The sequence below is a fragment of the Leopardus geoffroyi genome, chromosome A3 (assembly GCF_018350155.1).
Source record: "Leopardus geoffroyi isolate Oge1 chromosome A3, O.geoffroyi_Oge1_pat1.0, whole genome shotgun sequence".
NCBI lineage: Eukaryota > Metazoa > Chordata > Mammalia > Carnivora > Felidae > Leopardus > Leopardus geoffroyi.
The window spans coordinates 10,528,859-10,549,877 of NC_059336.1; the positions used below are offsets into that span (position 1 = coordinate 10,528,859).

At 51.7% G+C, this 21,019-nt stretch overlaps 1 protein-coding gene across 7 annotated transcripts in view; it reads left to right on the forward strand.

The window, feature by feature from the left end:
• NFATC2 (nuclear factor of activated T cells 2) overlaps positions 1-21,019 on the forward strand; it is a 160,135-nt gene that overhangs the window by 63,534 nt on the left and 75,582 nt on the right. For all 7 annotated transcript variants that reach the window (XM_045444220.1, XM_045444222.1, XM_045444217.1 and 4 more), the window contains exons 4-5: positions 17,854-18,056; positions 19,070-19,239. In XM_045444220.1, the coding sequence (XP_045300176.1) occupies positions 17,854-18,056; positions 19,070-19,239 (373 nt within the window). The remainder of the gene's footprint in view (positions 1-17,853; positions 18,057-19,069; positions 19,240-21,019) is intronic.

Sequence of the window (21,019 nt, forward strand, 5' to 3'; positions counted from 1 at the left end):
TCACGGCCGGCGGATGTTCAGACTGCCGTGCGGCTCCCGGACCAGGCGAGCGCTGTGCCAAGTCTGAGCGGGGTCCTCCGGCCCCCCAGGGCTGCCCCGGGGAGCGCGGCCGTGCCAGGGAGTGGAGGGCTGTGAATTCATTCACTCCGGGGCCCTGGCAGCCGGTGGCCTTGTCTAGACAGGAAGATGTGTGTGATCGGATTCGAAGACGGGGCTGTAGTTCCTGCTGCGGTGAGCAGCAGCCTGGAGCCCTGGGGCCGGGGGCGGGGAGGGGTGGGGGGAGCCCAGGCTGGTGGAGGCAGGGGTGTCCGTGCCCCCACAGGAGGCATAGAGGCCAGGAAGGGCAGAAGTGATACAAGGATGGGCCATGGAGAGAGGGGACCGGGCCAGGACAGGAGCCTTACGCTTTTCGCGGGGAGCGGGGCTGGGGGCGTGTGTGCGCCTGATCTCAGAGGGAACAGAGTGACAAATGGGTGGGCGAATTGTCCAGTGCGTATTCCCACGCACAGATGTGCATAGAGATGTCCCCACCCGCGGGGCTGTGCCCAAGCCGGTTTGTACTGGTTCACGGGAGCCGATGGTTAAGTTTTCAGGAATTCTACCACGTTTTACTATATAATCTGTGCTCATTTTACACCCCCCGTAGCCACAGGGTGGGAAGAGCGTCTAATGCTGTGCTCCTGGACGGCTCTTCCCAGCTCCGTGTTCCCTGACGTCATGCCCGTGGCTTGAAATCAGCCACGGTGGGAGCATTTCCACCCTGGAAATTAGCGAGCACCACAAATCCGGCCCTTTGCCTCGGAGAACCGGTTGTCACACACGTACCAGCCCCCTGCTGTATAGCCCGCAGGCACACACACGCACAGAATGAGGAACACAGACAGACACACAGGCCAGCAGCTGCTTGAACAGATGCCGCTTTTGTTTCAGGAAAATGCATCAAACTTTTATACATTGGTCGATTTTTTTTTTCTTTTTCTTTTTGTCTGTTCCCTTCTCTGCATGCAGGACCCTTCTAGCATCCAGGCAGGGCAATGGTGTGTTTTCCTCTTGCAGCGAAGTCTATAGCAGGACTTCTTGGCCCCTTGAGCAGAGGTTTGCTGAGCCTCTCCTGTGTCTGGGCACCGAACCCAGGTAGTTTTTGTAACTCGTCCCTTGCCCCCCCCCCATCACCCAGGCTGGGTTGTGTTTTTCCCTAGCCCCTTCTGTGATCTACTCTGTATGTCAGTCCGTATCCTGCAAACTGGGGTTCCCTGGGAGATGAATTCTTAATCGGCATTTTAGAAAGCACTTCTGTAACTATTTTTTTGGCCCCTTTGTTTTGTCGTGTGTTTATGTGCGCCTTTGATTTCTGACTGGTGATCCTGGTTTCCTATTTATGGTAGTGACATAAAGATTGTCCATACATTTCTAGAAGTAAAAATAGGAGTTAATTTTAATTCTTTTTTTTTAACGTTTATTTTTGAGAGAGAGAAAGGGAGACAGAGTGCGAGCAGGGGAGGGCCAGAGAGAGGGAGTCACAGAATCCCAAGCTGACTCTAGGCTCCTAGCTGTCAGCACAGAGCCTGGCGTGGGTTCGAACTCATGAACTGCGAGATCATGACGTGAGCCGAAGTCGGATGCTTCACCGACCGAGTCACCCGGGCTCCCCAGAAGTTAATTTTAAAGACAAAGATTCAGTAAAAGCTCAGGGACATGGTTGGAGAATGGCTGAGGTTTGGGGAGCACTGTTGTGGCCCCTGTTGTGTGCTGTCCCCTGCCTTCCAAAATAATAGGCACAGATTATCAGTGAGTGGTCAAGAGAATGGGCCTTGGAGCTAGACCTGCCAAGGGTGGAACCCTGGCTTCTCCTTGCCTGGCTGTGTGACCTTAAGCAAATTGCCTACCCTCTCTGTGTCTCACTTCCCCGTATGAAATAGCAGCACCTGCCTCACGAGGTCGGCATGAGGATTGGATGAGTTGGTAGATACCAGCACTGAGAACAATGCCCAACATTTAGCAAGCACTCAAGACGTTATGAGCTGCTGCTGTCCTTGCAGTTGGCATTATTACGATTAATTATAGCGTTCTCTTGTGATACCAATTTTCCTTAGCATGGCTTTTTTTTTTTTTTTTTTTGGTGGGGGGGGGGGTGGAATAGACAGGGTTCAACAAATATTTGTTGACTTGACTTGAATTTTAGATTTTTAGAAAGCTGCCAGGCCTGGCACCTTTCGACCAGGAAAAAGCAATTGGGAAACCAGACAGAAAGTAAGCAGCAATTTTATTTCTAGCAAAAGCCCCATCGTTACTCCTGTGTGCGTCAGACAGCCGTCTGTTCCCCCATGCCACCACCCCCCTCCCGGGAATACCTTTCTAGACGCTCCCTCAGATTGTGCACGAGAGGGCGGGGAGCCTCCTGGATTGACTTGGGTGTCGTCCCCCGATCTATTTCTGAGCGGTTGGATTGCTTGACTTTTTGTTTAGGGCAGTTTCTTTCAGATTCCCTTTCAGTACTGGCTCTTCAGAGAAATCATTTTTGGTGGGGGAAAGACACCTATAAATCAGACATGTGCTCTGATCTGTGGATCTACTGTTTGCATCTTGAGTTTTTTTTGTTTTTTTTTTTTTTTAATTGAGGTTCACCTAACACGGTTGTCTTCTTTCCACTGAGGTACAGTCAAGGGGAACATGGAGGCATGGAGAAAATTCCATTATGGTGGTAGAAGGATGGGCCTTTCAGTTAGGCCTAGAGCTGTATCTCACAGAAATCCAAAATCACAGTTCCTTAAACACTCAAACATTGATTCTCTTATGTGCAAAGTCTAGAGATGAATGATTCAGAGCGCTAGGAAGCCATCAGGAATCCAGACTCCTTCTCTCTTCCTGTTCCACTCAAGGTTGCCTCGTGGTCCAAAATGATTGCGGGAGCTGCCACCATCACATCCGTGTTCCGAGCAGAGAAATCCCAAGGAGGAAAGAAGACAGGGCAAAAGGGGCCCGCTCCCCAGTTGGGTTAGCTTCCTCCTGGGAACCTGTTTGCAAGTTCTCACCACACTTCTGTTTGCATCTCATCGACTCAAACCCAGTAATGTAGCCACATTGATCTGCAAAGGGGGCTGGGAAGTAGAAACTCTTAGCCAGGCTCATTGTCACCGGAGACGATTGGGATCCTGTTACTAAGGAAGGGAAAATGAGTAACGGATAGAGGGCATCTGTTGACCTTGAAGAAGAAAGATACTGTAACCCCATTTTTATCATACAAGCTTAACGTTTGGAGAGATGGGGTATTTCGTTTCTTACCTGATTGTCTATTGCCTGTGGTCTCAGGAGGTGAATGTTCAAGCTGGAGACGTGACAGGGCTTTGGGAGAGGTCCATATAGGATGCCACCAGAGAGGAGGGCAGGAAGGGTCTCCTGTGATGGCTGATGGTCCCTGGGGACATTTGAGATTCTCTCTTGAGGACCTGTGTGCCAAAGTCAAAACCCCCAGCCCTCCCTCCCGCTAGTCCTATAGTTTTCAGTGCTGAGTTGCCGGCATCTAGAACTGTGTGAGGCACATCGGAGGCACTTTGTCTATAGTCCGTAAAAGAATAAGGGAACCTGAGCCTTTTTTGCCTCGTCTGTAAAACCCGGATGAGTGCCTGCCTCCTTCTGGCCTTTATACATAGAGCATGTCCTAGGAGCCATGGGGACAGCAGGCGCCATAGTCCTTTAAAAGTCAGCGCTCAAAATTCTGGGCGAGGTGCAGCTCTTACTTTTTAAAAAGTTCTTTTTTCTTGTAACTAAGGTAATATATGCTCATCGTGCAATGTTTAGAGTATACAGATCACTCATTAATTATTAGGTACCTACTGCATGCCAGGCTCTGAGTCCAGGTGAAACATGAGGTGTTCATTCCATTGAGGAAACAGACATTGAACAGGTTAAACAATCAATAGGATCATTTCAGGTTGTATTATTTATTTGTTGGTTTATTCTTTAAATGTTTATTTTATTTTGAGAGAGAGAGAGAGAGAGAGAGAGAGACAGAGAGACAGAGAGACAGAGCATGAGTGGGGGAGGGGCAGAGAGAGAGGGAGACCCAGAATCCGAAGCAGGCTCCAGGCTCTGAGCTGTCAGCACAGAGCCCGACGCGGGGCTCGAACTCACGGAGTGTGAGATCGTGACCTGAGCTGAAGTCAGACGCTTAACCGACTGAGCCACCCAGGCGCCCCTGTGATAAAGAGTTTTAAAGAGAAAAAGTAGGTAATAGGAGAGAATGCCTGGGGAGGAGGTTTACTTTATGTTGGGGTAGTCAGGGGATTCCTCTCCAGGGATGGATTCATTTAAGTTGATTTTTGAATGACAGTAAAGAACCAGGCACTTGAGAATCAGTGAACATTCCAGACAGAGGGAACAGCAAGTGCAAAGGCCCTGAGGCAGGAGAGCTCAGATATTTGAATGATGAAGAGGCCTGTATGGCTGCCTGCAGTGGCCGAGGGAAGGAACCGTAGGAGATAAAGCTGGACAGAGAAGAAGGAATCCGATCATGCAGGACCTTTGCAGGGCATGGAATTTGAATTTAATTTTTTATGCACTGGGAAGCCATTGGTGGGTTTCAAGAAGAAGAATGATGGTACCTGATTTACAGAGATCTCTCTGGCTGCTTGTAGAGGCTATTTGGAATGGGGTGGGGCTGAGAGAGAAGCAGGGAGATAATCAAGGGGGTGGGTGCAGTGGTCTAGACCAGAGGTGGCGGCCGTGGGACCCCGGGGAGGTACAGGAGCAGGTGAGAAGTGACGGGCTGGCAGTTCGGCCAGTTTGATGGACAAGGGGTGGGATTTCAGTACAGGATTCCTGCAGAAAAAGCATAATTGAAAAGCGGTTCTCACGGGGGTGGTTTTTGTCTCCCAGGGGATGTTTGACGGTGTCCAGAGACGTTTCTGATCCTCACGGCTGGGTTGCAGGGGTGGGGGGTGGGGGGAAGCAGGTTACCGGCATCTAGTGGAGAGGCCAGAGATGCTGTTGAACATCCTACGGTGCGCAGGGCGGTCCCTGCAGCAGGTAATGAGTGATCCGGCCCCCAGATCAATAGTCGCCTTTGGTCAGTCCGCCAAGGCTGAGAAATCCTGACTCGCTCGTTGTTGTTTTTTAAACCCCGTGTCTTTTTTTTTTTTTAATTTTTTTTTTTCAGCGTTTATTTATTTTTGGGACAGAGAGAGACAGAGCATGAACGGGGGAGGGGCAGAGAGAGAGGGAGACACAGAATCGGAAACAGGCTCCAGGCTCTGAGCCATCAGTCCAGAGCCCGACGCGGGGCTCGAACTCACGGGCCGCGAGATCGTGACCTGGCTGAAGTCGGACGCTTAACCGACTGCGCCACCCAGGCGCCCCTAAACCCCGTGTCTTAAATAAATGATGGGGGACCCTGATAATCCCAAATGTTCCCATCTATCCAGAGAGGTCCCTGTGCTGTGCGGTAGTTGTTCGGTAGGACACAGCTCTCCGCTTGACGGCCTTTCCCCGCGAGGCCCTCTGCTCAGTGAACGAATGAATGAATGAGTGAGTGAGTGAATGAGCGCGGGAGCCGCCTTCATAAAGAGGTGAGTCAGAGCGGGTCGGCCCCCAGTCTTCCATCATGTTACGAAAGCCAGGCCCCGTGCGGCCGCACACAAGAACGGGCTCCTTGTTCCTGTATGATGTGATTTGTTCATCTGCCAGCGCGCCCCGCCTCTCCCCAGGTCACCGGCCGCGGCCGGCTTCCCGCCGTCTCGCCGTGCGCAGGGCCCAAGAGCTGTGCGGGGGCCCTCCAAAAACCCACCCTTTGAAATGAAAGAAACTGGATCTTAAAATCCCAAAATAGAGTACGGAAAGGTACACCTCACGTCTGCCTTCCCCCTTTCCCCCTCGTGGCAAAAGTGACTCAGAGCTCTTGGTCTGGATCCAGAGAGACCTGCGCGGCCCTGGGGCTGGGGGGCGGGGGTGTGATTGTGTTGGGGACGGTTCTCACCTTTCCGAGGGCCCTCTTGCATTTCTGGAGTCCGCCTTCCCCCACCCCACCATCCCGGGGAGCTTGCTCAGCTTTTGGCTGCCGTGAAAAAGGAGGGGCCGGAGTGTATGTTTCGCCCAGATGTCCCTGTCTTTGGTGGAACGTTTATGTAAAGCTGAACCGTGGTTTCTTGGCGGAGTTTTTATCAGTGTTCTCGTGGGGCTGCCGTCAGGGCGGGCAAGGTAGAATTCTTGCCCCAGCATCCTTGGGGTGTCCACATGCTGCCGGGTCGGGTACCCCTAGATCGGTGGGTGCACGGACGGGCCGAGAGCTGCCTTGGGTCCTCAGCTGCCCCCCTGTGGGGCACTCGGTCCTCTCCCCCTTCCCCGCTTCTCCCAGAGCCCAGGCCGCTGGCAGACAGTATATCTCCTATTCCTCAATATCAGGCCAGAGCCTGGAATGAGACTCCGGGAGAAACGTTTTTGAAGTGTGCTGTCCCTTCTTGTGGGGTCTTTGGGTGAACACACAGACGGGCTGGGGGGCATCGCCCGGGCCTCGCTTTTCCCTCACCATCTCCATGAGGCTGCCAAGTCACTGCACTTGCGACTCTGTCGCTGCCTGGAGAAGAGATTGTCAACTTCATTTTTCCAGCCCGGGTTTGTCTCTTCTCTGACTTCCAATGGACTTGGCTTCGTATAATATGTCTCTTTCACGGTGAGACACATTCCTGCAGACTGGCTCAAATGGTAGTGAGTTTAGGCGGACTCCAAATGTGGGGATTCTCTTCCAGACATGAATAAGCCTCCTCTTTCAGGGTCACTGGAGGATGAATCACTCGGCAATATGTTGAGCCACATAGGAGCCTGAGAATCAATCTGTTCATTTATTTACTCAGCAAATATTTATTGAATGTCTACTATATGCCAGGTAGTGCTCAAGGTGCTGGGCCACAGCAATGAACAAATTTTCATTCTAGCGGCAGCAGGAGGTGGGGGGGGGGCGACAATAAGCACAAGCGTGAGGGGACACTTAGCACTATCAAGAAGGAAATCAACAGGAAGCTATAATGGGGGCGACAGTCGGGTGAGGGTGGGGGCTCTACTCCAGCCAGGCCGCTCAGAGAAGGCCTTGAATTTAGCCTAAGGTCTGATGAATTGGGAAGAACCGGCCACGGGCAGACGTGGGGGGAGGGTGTTCGAGGCTAAGGGAACAGCCAGTGCAAAGGCCCTGAGGTAGGAGCAAACTCAGCCTGTTGAAGGACCGTCACGGAGGTCCAGGTGGCTGGACCAAAGTTGGGGCGCTGAAGCTGGTGACGTGGGCAAAGACCAGATCATGCAGGGTTTTGTAGGCGGGGATGAGGCGCTTGGATTTTAGTCTAAACATACCTGAGGATCGTTACGTTTTAGGGCGGAGGGACCACCTTCAAGATGATCTCTTCCAAGAACCGAAACTAGCGAAGAGGAATTTGCCAAAAGTCACCCAGCCATTGGTGGGAGAATATTAATAAAAGCTGATATTTATTGAATGCTCGCTGCATGCTTTGGACGTAACTCACTCAATCCTTCCAACAGCCCGGTGAGGTGCGTCACGTCCTTAGTCCCATTTACGGATGAAGAAACTGAGGCCCGGAGAACTCCCTAACTTCCCTTCCATGACCAAGGGAGTGCCAGGGCCAGGATGTAACCCCAGACAGTCTGGCTCCAGGGCTTACGGCCCTGTGTCACAGTGACCCCACTCGAGGAACAGCACAGAAAGACGACCTGAAAAGCCCTCATTTGGCTTAAAACAAAAACAAAAAACAAAACAAAACAAAAACACCAAAAAACCCCCAAACGCTGACTCAAAGAAGGCTTGCATGTTTTAATCCAGGACTTCCAGACTCCTCTCTTGTATGACTCAGTCACTCCTTGGCCAGAGAGGGAGGTGGTCTGGATGGGGGGTGCAGATGGGGAGCCACAGCTGAGCTGACATTTCTGTCGGGTTGGACCAGAGGCTGGGGGTTCAGGGCGGAGGGGGGCGAGTGAGACCCGAGAAGGGAAAGCTGGTGTCTGTAGCCCCTGACGAGGGGAGGGGGCTTTGTGTCTTTGTTCGAAGACTGGGGGTGGCGGGTGAGGAGGGGAGAGGAGGAGAGGGTGTGGCTCTCGGTCCGGAATCCCGCTCGCTAATGTACCTCGCCTCTGATCTCTCCATGGCTTCCTCGGGGTTCCCGGTGTGGACATGGTAATTGGAGACAAATTTAGCGTGTTTCGGGCCATCAGGCCTCTCTTCAGGCAGCGTGCTTGCTGTGCGGTAGATAGGTCTGTTTTTAATTTCCAGTGATGCGAGAAATACAGAATGACTTGCTTCTTAATTTAGAATCCTGAGAGGCACTGTCTTGTTTTGTTTTCGAGCCTGTGCCACATGTCTAATTCTCCGTCTCTGGGCTCACCATGTGATTCCACAACGTGGCCCCGTCCGTGGGTGTCCACGGCGTGCCGGGCACAGAAGGTCTCCTGTCCGGCTGGGGGCGCCCCAGCTCGGGTCGGAAAGAGAGACGTGGGCTCCTTTTTCGTCACACGCTGGAGATGCCGTCCCCTCTGTTTGGAACGGGCGGTCCAGGTACCGGTGGTCCGACCAGCTGAGCCCTCCCCACGCTGAGCAGGACGCAGCGGTCGCTCCGGGCCAGGAAGGTAATTTGAGCTGGAGCGGAGGCAGTGTGGGCAGCAGAGCATCTCTTGGTCAGGGGGATGGGGATGGTCTGGAGAAGTTGCAGCCACTCAACCCCCTCCTGTGGGGCTCTCCTCCCTTCTAGTGTCGCTTACCCGTCGAGCAACAGCATGGCATCATCGTAGGCACTATAGGTGGCTCAGTGAACAAGACAGACAGGTTGCTGATGATGTAGTTGGAGGAGGCAGAAAAAAGCAAATAAATACACCGTGCGAGGTCAGTTAGCGGTAAGTGGCTGACGTAACGTAAAGCGGTGTGGGTGAACGAAGAGTGCGAAGGGTGTGGGGCACCGTATTGGGGTGGGCCGTTGGGATGAGGAGAGGCTTGAACGAAGTGAGGTGCGGGCCCTGTGGGTCTGGGGGAAGAACCTTCCAGACAAAGGCCACAATAAGTGTTGCGACCCTGAGGCAGGAGGGCTCGTTGGAACACAGCAAGGCCAGTGTGGCTGGAGCGGAGGGAATAAGGAGGGTGGGCTGGGAATGGTGAAGAAGGGACCAGATCATCCAGGATCTTCTGAGTCCCGGGAGAGACATCGGCTTGTTGATCTGAGTAAGACGTTTGCTGTCGGTGGGGAGCCGGGGAAAGGGGGGTGGGGGTGGTGTTGAGCCGGGGAACAGGATCTCTAACTTAAGATTTTAAAGATCGTTCTGGCTGGTGTGTGGAGATGACACGGGGGGAGGGGGAGGGGAGGGAGGGCGGGGAGGGCAGGGATGCATGGAAGCAGGAAGGAGGCTACTGCACCAGTCCAGGCAGGAGACCGTAGAAGCTGAGACCGGAGCGGTGGTGATAGGGCCGGTGAGAAGCAGTTAGATTTCGGGTGGATTTTGAGCGTTGAGTCACCAAGACTTGTCACTCGCCTGGATGTGGCATGTGGTTTGCTTCTCTCTTGGTTTGTAGGCCCCATACCCCGAACCCCAAGGGAACCTGCTGGTACTTGGGCCTTCCTCTTCCTTCGCTGAAGGGTCCCACCCTGGACTCCTACCCCCGAGGTTCCCGTGGGTGGGTCCTGGGTCTTTACTTGGCATGCAGGACGGGATGGGGCGTGCCTCTATGCCTTGACGGCTTCAGGGTTTCTTCCTTGTGGCCTTTAAAAGAAAGGTCAAGATTCACAAAGAGAAAAGCGGGGAGGGGGGGGCCTTCTTTCTTTGAAAGAATGTTTTGGCCTTATTTAAAAAAATTTTTTTTAACGTTTATTCGTTTTTGAGAGAGAGACAGAGGGTGAGCAGGGCAGGGGAAGAGAGGGAGGGAGACACAGAATCCGAAGCAGGCTCCAGGCTCCAAGCTGTCAGCACAGAGCCCGATGCGGAGCTCGAACTCACGGACTGCGAGATCATGACCTGGGGCAAAGTCAGACGCCCAACTGACTGAGCCACCCAGGTGCCCTGGCCTTATTTTTTTTTTACATTATACATTCAGAAAATAATTTTTTCTGTTGAAAATTTAATCATTTTAAATTTTGTAATCATTGTAATAGGTTCAGGGGAGCTACAACCACGGGCTCCTGGGACAATAGAACTTCTCCCTGGGAATGATCAAAATCCAGTGGACATTTTAAAAAATAGCATCTGATTCTATTTTTATTTTAAATTTTATTTTGGACACACACACACACACACACACACACACAGTCCCCACCCTCACACCTTCATAACAGAAATAGATATATTCGTTCTTACTATTGATGGTACATTTTGGAGATGATTTTATATCTGCATATGAAGCGCTTCCTTAGAGTTGCCCAGGTTGTGCACTGTACAATGCCAACGGATGCCCTTCATAGTCACTGTCATGTCAGTTCCTAGGATACTCATTCTTCACCGTAACAGCCTTATACTGCGTAACATATTACTACCAACCTAACCAGCCCTCTTTTGATTGGGCCCAGTCTTTTGCTATTTTAAAGAGTGCTGCGTTGAATAACCTTGTCCTTTGTTTTTTTCTGCACATCTGCCAGGGTATCCTCCGGCCAGCCCACTCAGTAGCAGTAGAATTACATTTTTAATTTTGGAAGATGACCGCAAAATCGTGTGCCACGGATTTGTCGGCACCCCCTTTCTGCGGGCTCTGTTCTTAGGTTTATGTATTTCAAGCAGGGTCACCACCTGGGCGGCGCCCTTGTGCTGTCTGTGGTGTCAGGGCACGTAGGGCAGATGAAGGAGGCCAGACCCGGATCCGCATCCCTGCTCTGCTGCCCGCGTGCCGGGGAGGGGGCTGCTCACGTCTCTGAGTTTAGCTTCCTCATCTGTAAGCGGGCAGCTGCATAGTTCCTGGAACTTTACAGGGACGGAAGCGGGGAGACAAGCAGCGATTGATGGGGCAACGAATTCTATCTGGTACTGGTGGTAAACGCAGCAAAGGAGATGGTTGCTGAGGGGCCCCGCCCCACCTGGGGAGCAAGGAAAGACTTCCGTGGGAGTTAAGATTGGAGCCACACTCCGCAGTGTGACCAGGAGTTAACTAGGACAGAGGTGGGGGTGGGGGGAGATCGTTCCCGACGATCAGACGCAGGGAAGATCCTGTAAGGGGCCGGGGCGCACGGCGGGGAGGGGCCGGGCCATGCACGGCATCGCGGCCAGTGGGAGCGGGAGAGACTGATGGCCAACTGAAGGGTCTAAAAGGTCATCCTGGCCGCAGGACGGTGGGCGATGGTGGGTGGGGACTGGAGGGGAAGGTGGGAGTTGGGACGAGGGAGGAGGCGATGGAGGGAGAGAGTGCACTTTAGGCAATGGAATTGACAGGACTTTGAGGTGGAGCCTGTATGAGGGAGAGGGATTAGGATTTAGGGTCAGGATTAGAAACCCGGGAATTAGCATTTCTAGCGAAGTTAATGTGTGCTCCCTAGATGGGTACGGAGTGCTTGTGGGTTGCCTGAGGCGAGAGCAAAACCATGGTCTGGTTTGCCTGGTTGTGTGTGTGTGTGTGTGTGTGTGTGTGTGTGTGTAGGTCTGGGGGGGCGGCCTGTGTCTGGGGGAGGGGGTTGGGGGGCAGGCATGTTCCACACTCTTCGCATCCCAAAATAAAGGCGGAATTTGGGATGCGTGCACATTTGTAAAGATCTTCTCCCCACATGCCTGTGGCAGAGTTGGGAGTCGCAAGAAAACACCCTTGGGCGCTTTTCTCTTCTTTCAGAGTGGAGTCTTTGAGGACGGTACCAATTTCCTAATATTCCAAATTCAACAACAAAAAAAGCTACTTAACATTGTTAAAGTTTGATTTTGGTAAAATTCAAAACAGTTTCTTTGGCCGGTTGCCATGTTGAAAATCAGTCCCACGTTTTGGACGCGGTGGCAGTTGTCCATCTGAGAGTGTTTAAAAAGCTCTGAGCGGAGTCGATAGAAAAATCGTTTTCAAGGAAATGTCCTCTCCGAGCGCTCGCTGCAGTGTTCATAGCAGAGTTAGAACTCATAGGAGAGTTAGAGCGAGCTCACTGCCCAGCTGGGGGGGGGGTGGGGGGTGGGGAGGTCAAAGCTGTGGCCTGGAATAGGACGGAAACGCCAGGGCGAGGCAGGTGGGGCGGGGGTGGGGGCAGAGTTTAAGGCCGCGCTCTCTCCCGGGCGCCTGCCTCGCATTTAGACAGTCCTCAGAACCAGGCCTTCCTTAAATCACGTGACCCTGTGCCCAGGCACCTGACCCGGTCCTGCTAGTCTGAGCCCTGGATACCGTGCGGCCGTTTGAGATCGCCTCATTAGACAAGATTCAGTGACAAGTGACAAGGGGACATGGTCACCCTGTATTGTTAAGTGGAAATAGCATGTAAAATAGAACCCCAGATGTGTGGGCCTAGCGGAAACGTCTGGAAGGAATACATTAAAAGGCTTACTTATTTTGAGGGAGTATTTCCTTTATAACTTACGCAGTTTTCCTATGGTCTGTTTCTCCGACCATGAATGAGCTGTCACTCACTTTTCCTTTGTCTTGTTGTAAGGTTAATATCAACAAAGATCGGTGCCCTTTTATCGGTGCACTGGGGCAGTTAAACTGCTGTTGGGAGTGGGAAGAACTTGAATTTGGCAGGGGGTGGGGGTGGGTGGGAGGCAGGGTCTGATGAGCCCTCCCTGTGAACATGTGCGCCTCTGAGGAGTGGACACCGATGTTCCCCTCTGGGTCCTTTTTGCTGAGCTGGGGGGGTGCCCCTGCCTGTCTTGAAATGCCTCCTCCGGGTTCCGGGAGAGTTGGCCTTTTTCTGAGTTAAGAGGCAGGTATGACACAGAGGAAGCCGATAAGGCCACATCCCTGGGGTTCCACCCGGTGGCTCTGGGGCTGTAGGGTTTTGAGGAGGTCCCTCAATCCCGCCGAGCCTCAGCTTTCTCGTCCAAAAAAGGAGGAACCCTGCTTTCCTGCTGTGCAGATTCCACCAGCTATGCCACTCCCTACCCGCGTCTCAAACCTCACGATGTGCTCTAGAGACATCCCTTCTTCCTGGAACCCTGTCAGCCGCCTGGGAAATGACAAGAAGCAGACCTTTCGCTCTCCCCTCGGCTGCAGGAAACGGAGCCTCTTGTGCTTTGGAGACCGGCTGACCTTGAGCTTCTAGGTTGCAGCAGGAAGGTGATTTCTGCTTGCCCGGGCCCCTGGGAAGACCTTACCTTTGGAGAAGCCTGGAAAGAGGCCTCGTGACCGAAGTCTCCCTAAAATGGGGACCACAGGGTGCAGGGGGCCTTAGGGGCCGATCATGCCATCCCAAGACACGAAGCGCTCTGGGCGAGATCCAAATCGCTCAGTTTTTTGGAGAAGCAAGTCAATGGCTACGCGCCCTTCTTACCAAACCTGCAGATTGCTGGCAGGACTGTCCCGAACGAGCACGCGGGGCCCTGGGCACCTGCTGGTTCTTCTCGGGGAGGGGAGGGTGGAGGTCCGAGGGTGGAGGGGAAGCGTTCTTCTCATTTCATGCGAGGTGGCGAGCTGTCTTCCCTGGGCCCTGCCTCCTTCCAGCTCCCACGTCAGAGGGGCTGTTAGCCCGCAGAGAAGGCTGGGTTGACCACCCACAAGCATGTTTCGGGTTGTTTTCCACTTTACCGGGCTTTCGCAGACAACCTTTACCTTTCCATTCAGTTCTGTAGTACCACCTTTGTGTTCTGAGTCAGCCTCCTCGGGTGACCAGGAAGAATCTCGGTTCACGGGCACCCTACGGAAGTCATCTTACTTTGTCTTTGAAAGAGCCCTGGGGAGTGGGAGGTGGTGTCCCTGTTTCACGGGAGCATTTGAAACTCAGAGGGGCGGAGCCACTGCTCCAAAGTCACACAGCTTTTCAGAAACCGAGGCAGGATTGAAATTCAGCCGTGACTGGCCGAGGGTGAAATCCTTTCTTCTTTCTCCCGAGTCCAGAGCCCTCTCCGGTGTCACCTGGGAGAGGGGGCCTCTCAGTGAGGTGGGCACCCATCTGCTTGCAACGCAGTAGCTGGTCCGACCCAACCAGGGGGAGCTCTGGAATGCAGAGGCGTCCTTCTTGAAGGAGTGGGTTTCTTCCTCCACAAAGGAGAATTTTCTGATGAATTTTCTGACGCCCTTCTTTCTCTCCTTCCATCCCCCTCTTGCTCCCCCAACACCCTTGATCTCACAGTTGAGCCCTTACTTGTGTTTCCTGATGTGCATTTCTGCCCTGTAGTCCTAGACCCCAGGGCAGCTGTAGACCCAGGTGGCAAGGACACGGAGCATGTGTCGGTTAAGGGGGTGGCCTCAGAGCTCGGAATCCACATCCTAACTCCGTCCTATGCTAGCTGTGTTAACTGGGACAGATCGCTGGTCTTGCACAAGCCTCGGTGGGTCCAGCCTACGCAGAGCTGTGACGCACGTAAATCATCGAGCTCGGTGCTGGGCTTGTGGGATATGCACTGAGCTGACGCGTCGCTGTTGATGGTGACCACGAATCCAGTATGTTTACTGATCACGCTGAACACGGTAAACAAAGTTCCTGCTACCAAGATGCCTGGACCTCGTGTTTCGGTGGGGGAGAGAGATACTAAGCAAACAACTAACAAAACAAGAAAACCTCAGGTGGTAATGAAGTCATTGTGCCAGTGGTGTGGTAGTGAACCTTGAACATCCAATTCTCTGGGGGAAAAAAGAAAAAAGAGCCTCGATTTGTAGCATTTGCCAATTTTGGGGGTATTGGTATCCCTACTGTGGGGGACTTCAAGTGACCAAAGTGGCACCCACTGACTCTTAAAATTCCTAAAAATTTAACAAGTGGGTCTTGTAAGGCCCCCAGACCTGGCTCCAGCCTTGGGTGTAAGTACATAATGTGTTTCGGGAAGGATCTGAAGAGCTCTGAAAATGAACTGTACCAGCAGAAGGGTGTTCTAGGCAGAGGAGGGCTGTGCAAAAGCCCTGAGGTTGGAGAGAGCTGGGTGTGCTCCAGGAGCAGAAGGTGGTTGGTTTTGGCAGGACTCAGTGGGGTGGAGGGAGAAGTGACAGACTGGGCTGGCGGAAGCCTCCTAGACCACGTTTGGATTTTATTCTAAGGCCACAGGAAGTCTTTGGAGAGTTGTAAGCAGGGGGAGTGTCTGTGTCTGATTTGCACTTTTTTTTTTTTTTTTTTTTTTTTTTTAAAAAGGCTCTTGGGCTATTCTGTGAAAGGCCAGCAAGAGACCAGTTAGGGAAGTGGTTATCATCCCAGGGAGACGCATGGATGCTGGGACTGGTGTGCCTGAAAGGGGAGAGATTGAAGTGTCTGGATTCAGGTAGAACCGTAGGGATGTGACACACTTTTTTAAAATTATATTTACTTTTATTTATTTTGAGAGAGAGAGAGAGAGAGAGAGAGCACGCACATGCACAAGAGGGGCAGAGACAGGATGAGAGAGAGAATCCCAAGCAGGTTTCACACTGCCAGCGCAGAGCCCTATGCGGGGCTGGAACTCACGAACCCGTGAGATCGTGACTTGAGCCGAAACCAAGAGTTGGACGCTGAACCGACTGAGCCAGCCAGGTGCCCCCAGGGGTGGGACAGGTTTTATCTTCAGGGCTGTTTACCATGAATACACCCAGGCTGCTGCAATTTCTGTTCTGTCCTGGGGAGGAGGAAGGGACCATCGGGGCTCACTCTCCGTCCTACCTACTTTTCCTTCTCCACCCAGCGGGGTGCTGTGTTTACCGCCTCCTGATCAATCCAGGAGAGGAGGTGAGGAAATCTGTTTATCTTGGGTCCAAATGTAAAGCAAAACCAACAGAAACAAAATCTCTTCTCACCTCGGACCTCCTTCCTTTGATTTGTGCATAACAGGACCCTGTTCTGCAGTTGGCATGGGGGAGAAAGATGAGAGATTCTGACTTGGATTTCCATCTTTGCCCTTGGGCAGCTCTTGGGTGTGTATGACACACGGAAATGCTGTGGGTGTCGGCCTGGCAGCTTATGAAAAAAGATGTCACGTGGCTCTGCTCCACTCCCAGCCTGTCTCTGTATGGTTTCTAGAAGGACACGAGAGGACTCCCGTCTTTCCGGAACCGTGCCGTCCAGTAGAACTTTTCTTGACGACGGACGTGTTCTGTATCTGTGCCGTCCATCGCCGTGGCCGCTAGCCATCTGTGGCCACCGAGCCCTGGGAATGGGGCCAGCATGACTGAGAAACTGAATTTTCCATTGTATTTAATTTTTGTATTTTTTGTGTTGGACACCGCAATTCTGGACCACATGTTGTCCTCCATTGCCTTGGAGACTTTGTCTTATGGCAGTTGATTGGAGATCCTAGTTTTTTTAAAAATTATTTTAAGTTTGTTTATGTTAAGAGAGAGCGACAGAGTGAGCTGGGAAGGGACAGAGCGAGAGAAGGAGAGAGAATCCCAATCTGACAGCACAGAGCCCGACGCGGGGCTCGAACCCGTGAACCATGAGATCGTGACCTGAGCCAAAGTCGGACGCTTAACCAACTGAGCCACTCAGGCACCCCTAGCCTGGACAATTTATATCACTCAGAAGCCTATTGCTGTAATTAATTGTTTATATTTCATTTGTTTTAGTAAACATTTTTGTGCATGACTCCTGACCGCACGATTTTTTTTCTAGGGTACGTAGTGAGAAATGGAATTACCAGGTCATAGGGCATATGTAGTTTTAATTTTTCATTGAAATAGTTATACCAGGTTATGTTCCTGTCTGCTGCATGAGAGAGTGCCTGTGTGCCATCTGTAAAACACGTGATTGTATCAGATGCCAACATGCATGCCATTCTAATAGGGAAAAAAATGGTATCCCAAGGTAATTTGCACTTTCCCGTTTACAAGTCACATTGAACGTCTTTTCCAAGCTAACGACCATTTGTTTTTCAGTGAGTTGCCTGTTCAAATTTCTTGCCCATTTTTCTGTTGGATAGTTCTGTCAACTCATTCAGCAAATGTGTACTAGAATACCTGCCAGGTGCCAAGCCTTGTTCTGGGTGCTAGGGATGTTGTGGCCAGTAAAATAGACACACCTGCCCTCAGAGAGGTGATAGTCCAGTTGTAGGAGAAGGACCTAAGCAAAAGGAATTGAGGAACTATGTAATAATGTTAGATGGGATAAAAAGAAGGAAAAGCAGATAGAGAAGAAGGAAGGAGATAGTCCTACCCACTGGGGGTAAGACTCAGTTTTAAACAGAATGGCCAGGAATCTTGTCCTTTACCTATTCATTTGTAGGCATTCTTTATGTATTCTGTGTACTAATCCTTTGCCCGTTCTGTGTCGCACACATTTTCCTCCAGTCTTTAATTTCCTTTTGACTCAGATGATGGCACTTTAGCCTTGCTCTTTATTTATTTTTTTTAATTAAAAAAAAAAATCTAACTTGTTGATTAAAATATATTCATGTAAAAAGCATACGTTTTTTCTTCTGATCTTCCCAAGCAACCCATGTCAAGAGCTCTGGTTTATCTTTCCTGATTATTTTTTTGTCCTCACCACCATGTGACACTCTCCCCCCCACCCTGCTGGCAGCTGAGCGCTGGCAGTTTCCGGCTGTTTCTCCACAAATACAGTTCTGATCTCCTACCTTCTCACGGTCGCAAAGACTCCGTTTTGGAGAGGATCTCCGTAATTCATCGTTTGAGCAGCGCTTCTGTTGGGACACCAGGGTTCCTCCTAGTTCTCCTTTCCTCCAGGTGATGGGGCAGTCCTGCACTCCTTCTGCGGCCCAGGAGCTTCTCAGATTTTTGAGGGACCCTACCCACCAGCACCCTGCATGCTAGAGGTGTGTAATATTTTGATTTTGTTTTCTCCCCCACAGCTCCACGGCTACATGGAAAACAAGCCCCTCGGGCTTCAGATCTTCATCGGGACAGCCGACGAGCGGATCCTTAAGCCCCACGCCTTCTATCAGGTGCACCGCATCACGGGAAAAACCGTCACCACCACCAGCTACGAGAAGATCGTAGGCAACACCAAAGTCCTGGAGATCCCTCTGGAGCCAAAGAACAACATGAGGGCGACGTAAGGGCTTGGGGGCCGAGGGTGGTGGGTCTTTCTGGGGAAGTGAGGGGGACCCAGGGGCAGGGATTTGGTAGTGGGGACTCTCTGGAGCTGAGCTGGTGGAAGCAGTCGTGGATGGTGGTTCCCTCTCTGCGATGGGCCCATAGAGATTTGTTCGAGAAGTTTCTATTCTAAAAGCTTTATGTCTAAATACTTCTCTTGTGTGCTGGGAGAAAGACTACCTATGCGTCTTTGGATCATGTTACTTGGGATGAGGCTAAGTTGATTGACGTGTCAGAATGTATTTGGCCTAAAGAAAATTTTTACAGACGCAGCTAGGTTGAAACTCACAAAGGAATAGGCGTGTAGCTCAAATTTGGGAAACATGGCACCCGTGCACTGGAGTTAAAAAAAAAAAAAATCTCTTTATTAGAAAATAACCTTAACTTCCAAACGGTGAGAATTCTACAGAGGACCCTGTCTGCCGTTCGCTCAGCTTTGCCGATTGTGAACATTTTCCACGTTTGCTTTATCACTTCCTTTGCTCCTCGGTTTTTCCTGAACTGTTAGACACGGCCACTCTTTACCTTTACACACGTGAGCGTGAATTTCCTCAGGACGAGAACGTGGTCTTTGGTGACCACGGTACCTTTGTCAAATTAAAGATATTTAACGCCGATCCACCCCTCTTACCTATTGAAGAGTCTCCAATCAGTTTTGCCAGTTGCATACTTGAGTTTGTCAGATGCTTTTGAGAGTAGAGAAACTGGCATGAAAAGGTTCCCTAGGGAGGTATTTTCCACCGGGGAGTTTCTCTAGTGACCCTGTGAGTGTTTGACCCCCATCTGGGCAGTCCGTTCCTGGCTGGAATCCTGATCGTCGGATTGTAATCCGCTCTCCCCGCCCCCGCCCACCTCCCCGTCTGTGGCTGGCGGTGGAACCGTTTCGGTTAACTGACTTAGGTGGTGTTGTGGGTGATCTTGCCTGTTCACCAAGATGGTCAGTTCTAAGTGGGGTTCTCAACCTCCTCGCAGCATTGACTGTGCGGGGATCCTGAAGCTGAGGAACGCGGACATCGAGCTGCGGAAAGGCGAGACGGACATCGGCAGGAAGAACACGCGGGTGCGGCTGGTTTTCCGGGTGCACATTCCAGAGGCCGGGAGGATCATCTCCCTGCAGACTGCATCCAACCCCATCGAATGCTGTAAGTTGGGCGCTGGGCAGCGTCGGCCTTCGCCGCGTATACTGAACGTGCCCTTCCGCCCCGGGCAAGGTGCTCAGCAAGAACGCGCAGGACCCGCAGGGGTCGACAGGGGGCCCGAGATGACCAGAGGGCCCAGACCCAGAGCACATTGAATGACTTCTCTCCGCTCTCATTTGCTAGTGGAAGGTTTTGTGGCCTCACAGGAAATGAAAAAATAATACAGCTAACGAGTAGCCTCCGGCTTTGTTTAGAGGATTCGAAAATGTATAAACGTTTTGGTCGTAAAAAAGGTAGATGCAGTTGGAGTGAGTTTACTGTACCCAGTGTCCTCTTTTCCTTTCCCTTGCCTCTCAGTGGCTCTCGCTGACCGAGCGGTGACTCTGCTGGTCAAGATGCTGAACGCCCAGCAGTCAGTAGCTCCTTGAATATTACGGAGGTTCTTGGCCACAGCTGATTGCTCGTTTTACAGAAGAGGAGGGGGAGAGATGAGGGGTTGGCTACCCCGGGCCAGCAGGGCTGGGATTGGGACAGGAGCTTTGGCACGCACGACCGTGCCCCGCAGGACCGTGCCCCGCCCTGCCCCCAGCCCCTGCTATCACCCTCGGCCCATCCGTGCCTATTCACTGAGAATCTGCCCACTGTGCCCAAACCAAAATGCAGAGGAACTTCAGAATCTCGTGTGTAGTGGCCGAGATCTGCCGTGTGGAAGGGCTCTGAGCAGAAATGCGGCCCAGTTCTCATCGGGCTTTGAAAGAAGAAGGCGCTTTGGGCTCATTCACGGGTACTTGAGGCAAGTTGCATAATTGGTTTTTGCAGTCAGACCTGGCAAAGCTTCTCGTCGGCTCAGTGTTTGAGAGTTTAGAAATCATTCGTCCAAGCACAGAGAAGAAAACAGTAAACGTTGTTGCAGAAACAAAAGCCGTTTATGTTATTTCTGTGTTCTTCGAAGAGTAGTTTTTATGGTGTTACGATCCCGTTCCGTATGCAATTATGTTTCGGGATTCTGTTTCCTTTTTCCTGGGCATTTTACCCTAATGTGTGCCACAAAACTCAGTTGCCTAGAGAGGCCGGGGAGGTCACACAGATAAGTGGAGATGCAGCCAGCAGAGAGTGGTGGGGACCAGGGACCAGGAAGGCACATTCCACACCTGAATGGGCCTGCCTTCTACAACTCCAGCCGGCATTTCCATGTGGGCATGGAGACTCGGAGGTGGCCGGATCCTCTGGCTTTTTTTTTTCTTTTTCTTTTTTTTCAATTTTTTTTTTCAACGTTTATTTATTTTTGGGACAGAGAGAGACAGAGCATGAACGGGGGAGGGGCAGAGAGAGAGGGAGACACAGAATCGGAAACAGGCTCCAGGCTCTGAGCCATCAGCCCAGAGCCCGACGCGGGGCTCGAACTCACAGACCGCGAGATCGTGACCTGGCTGAAGTCGGACGCTTAACCGACTGCGCCACCCAGGCTCCCCAAGGATCCTCTGGCTTTTTAAGATACACCCCCAATGTCCTGATTTTTAAAAAGCAGCAACAAATCCAAAATACTGTGTGGATTAGAGAAAATCTTCATGTGGCTTTGATTAATCAGAGGGAGTCTTAATCAGACACTAATGAGTAAAGGAAAAGCGTGAATATCTTAGGCAGAAAGGGTTGGGGAAGACCAGCCCTCAGGATTTCATTTATTGATTAAATTTTTTTTCACGTTTATTTATTTTTGAGAGAGAGAGAGAGAGAGAGAGAGCACGTGCAGAGGAGGGGCAGAGAGAGAGGGGGACCCAGAATC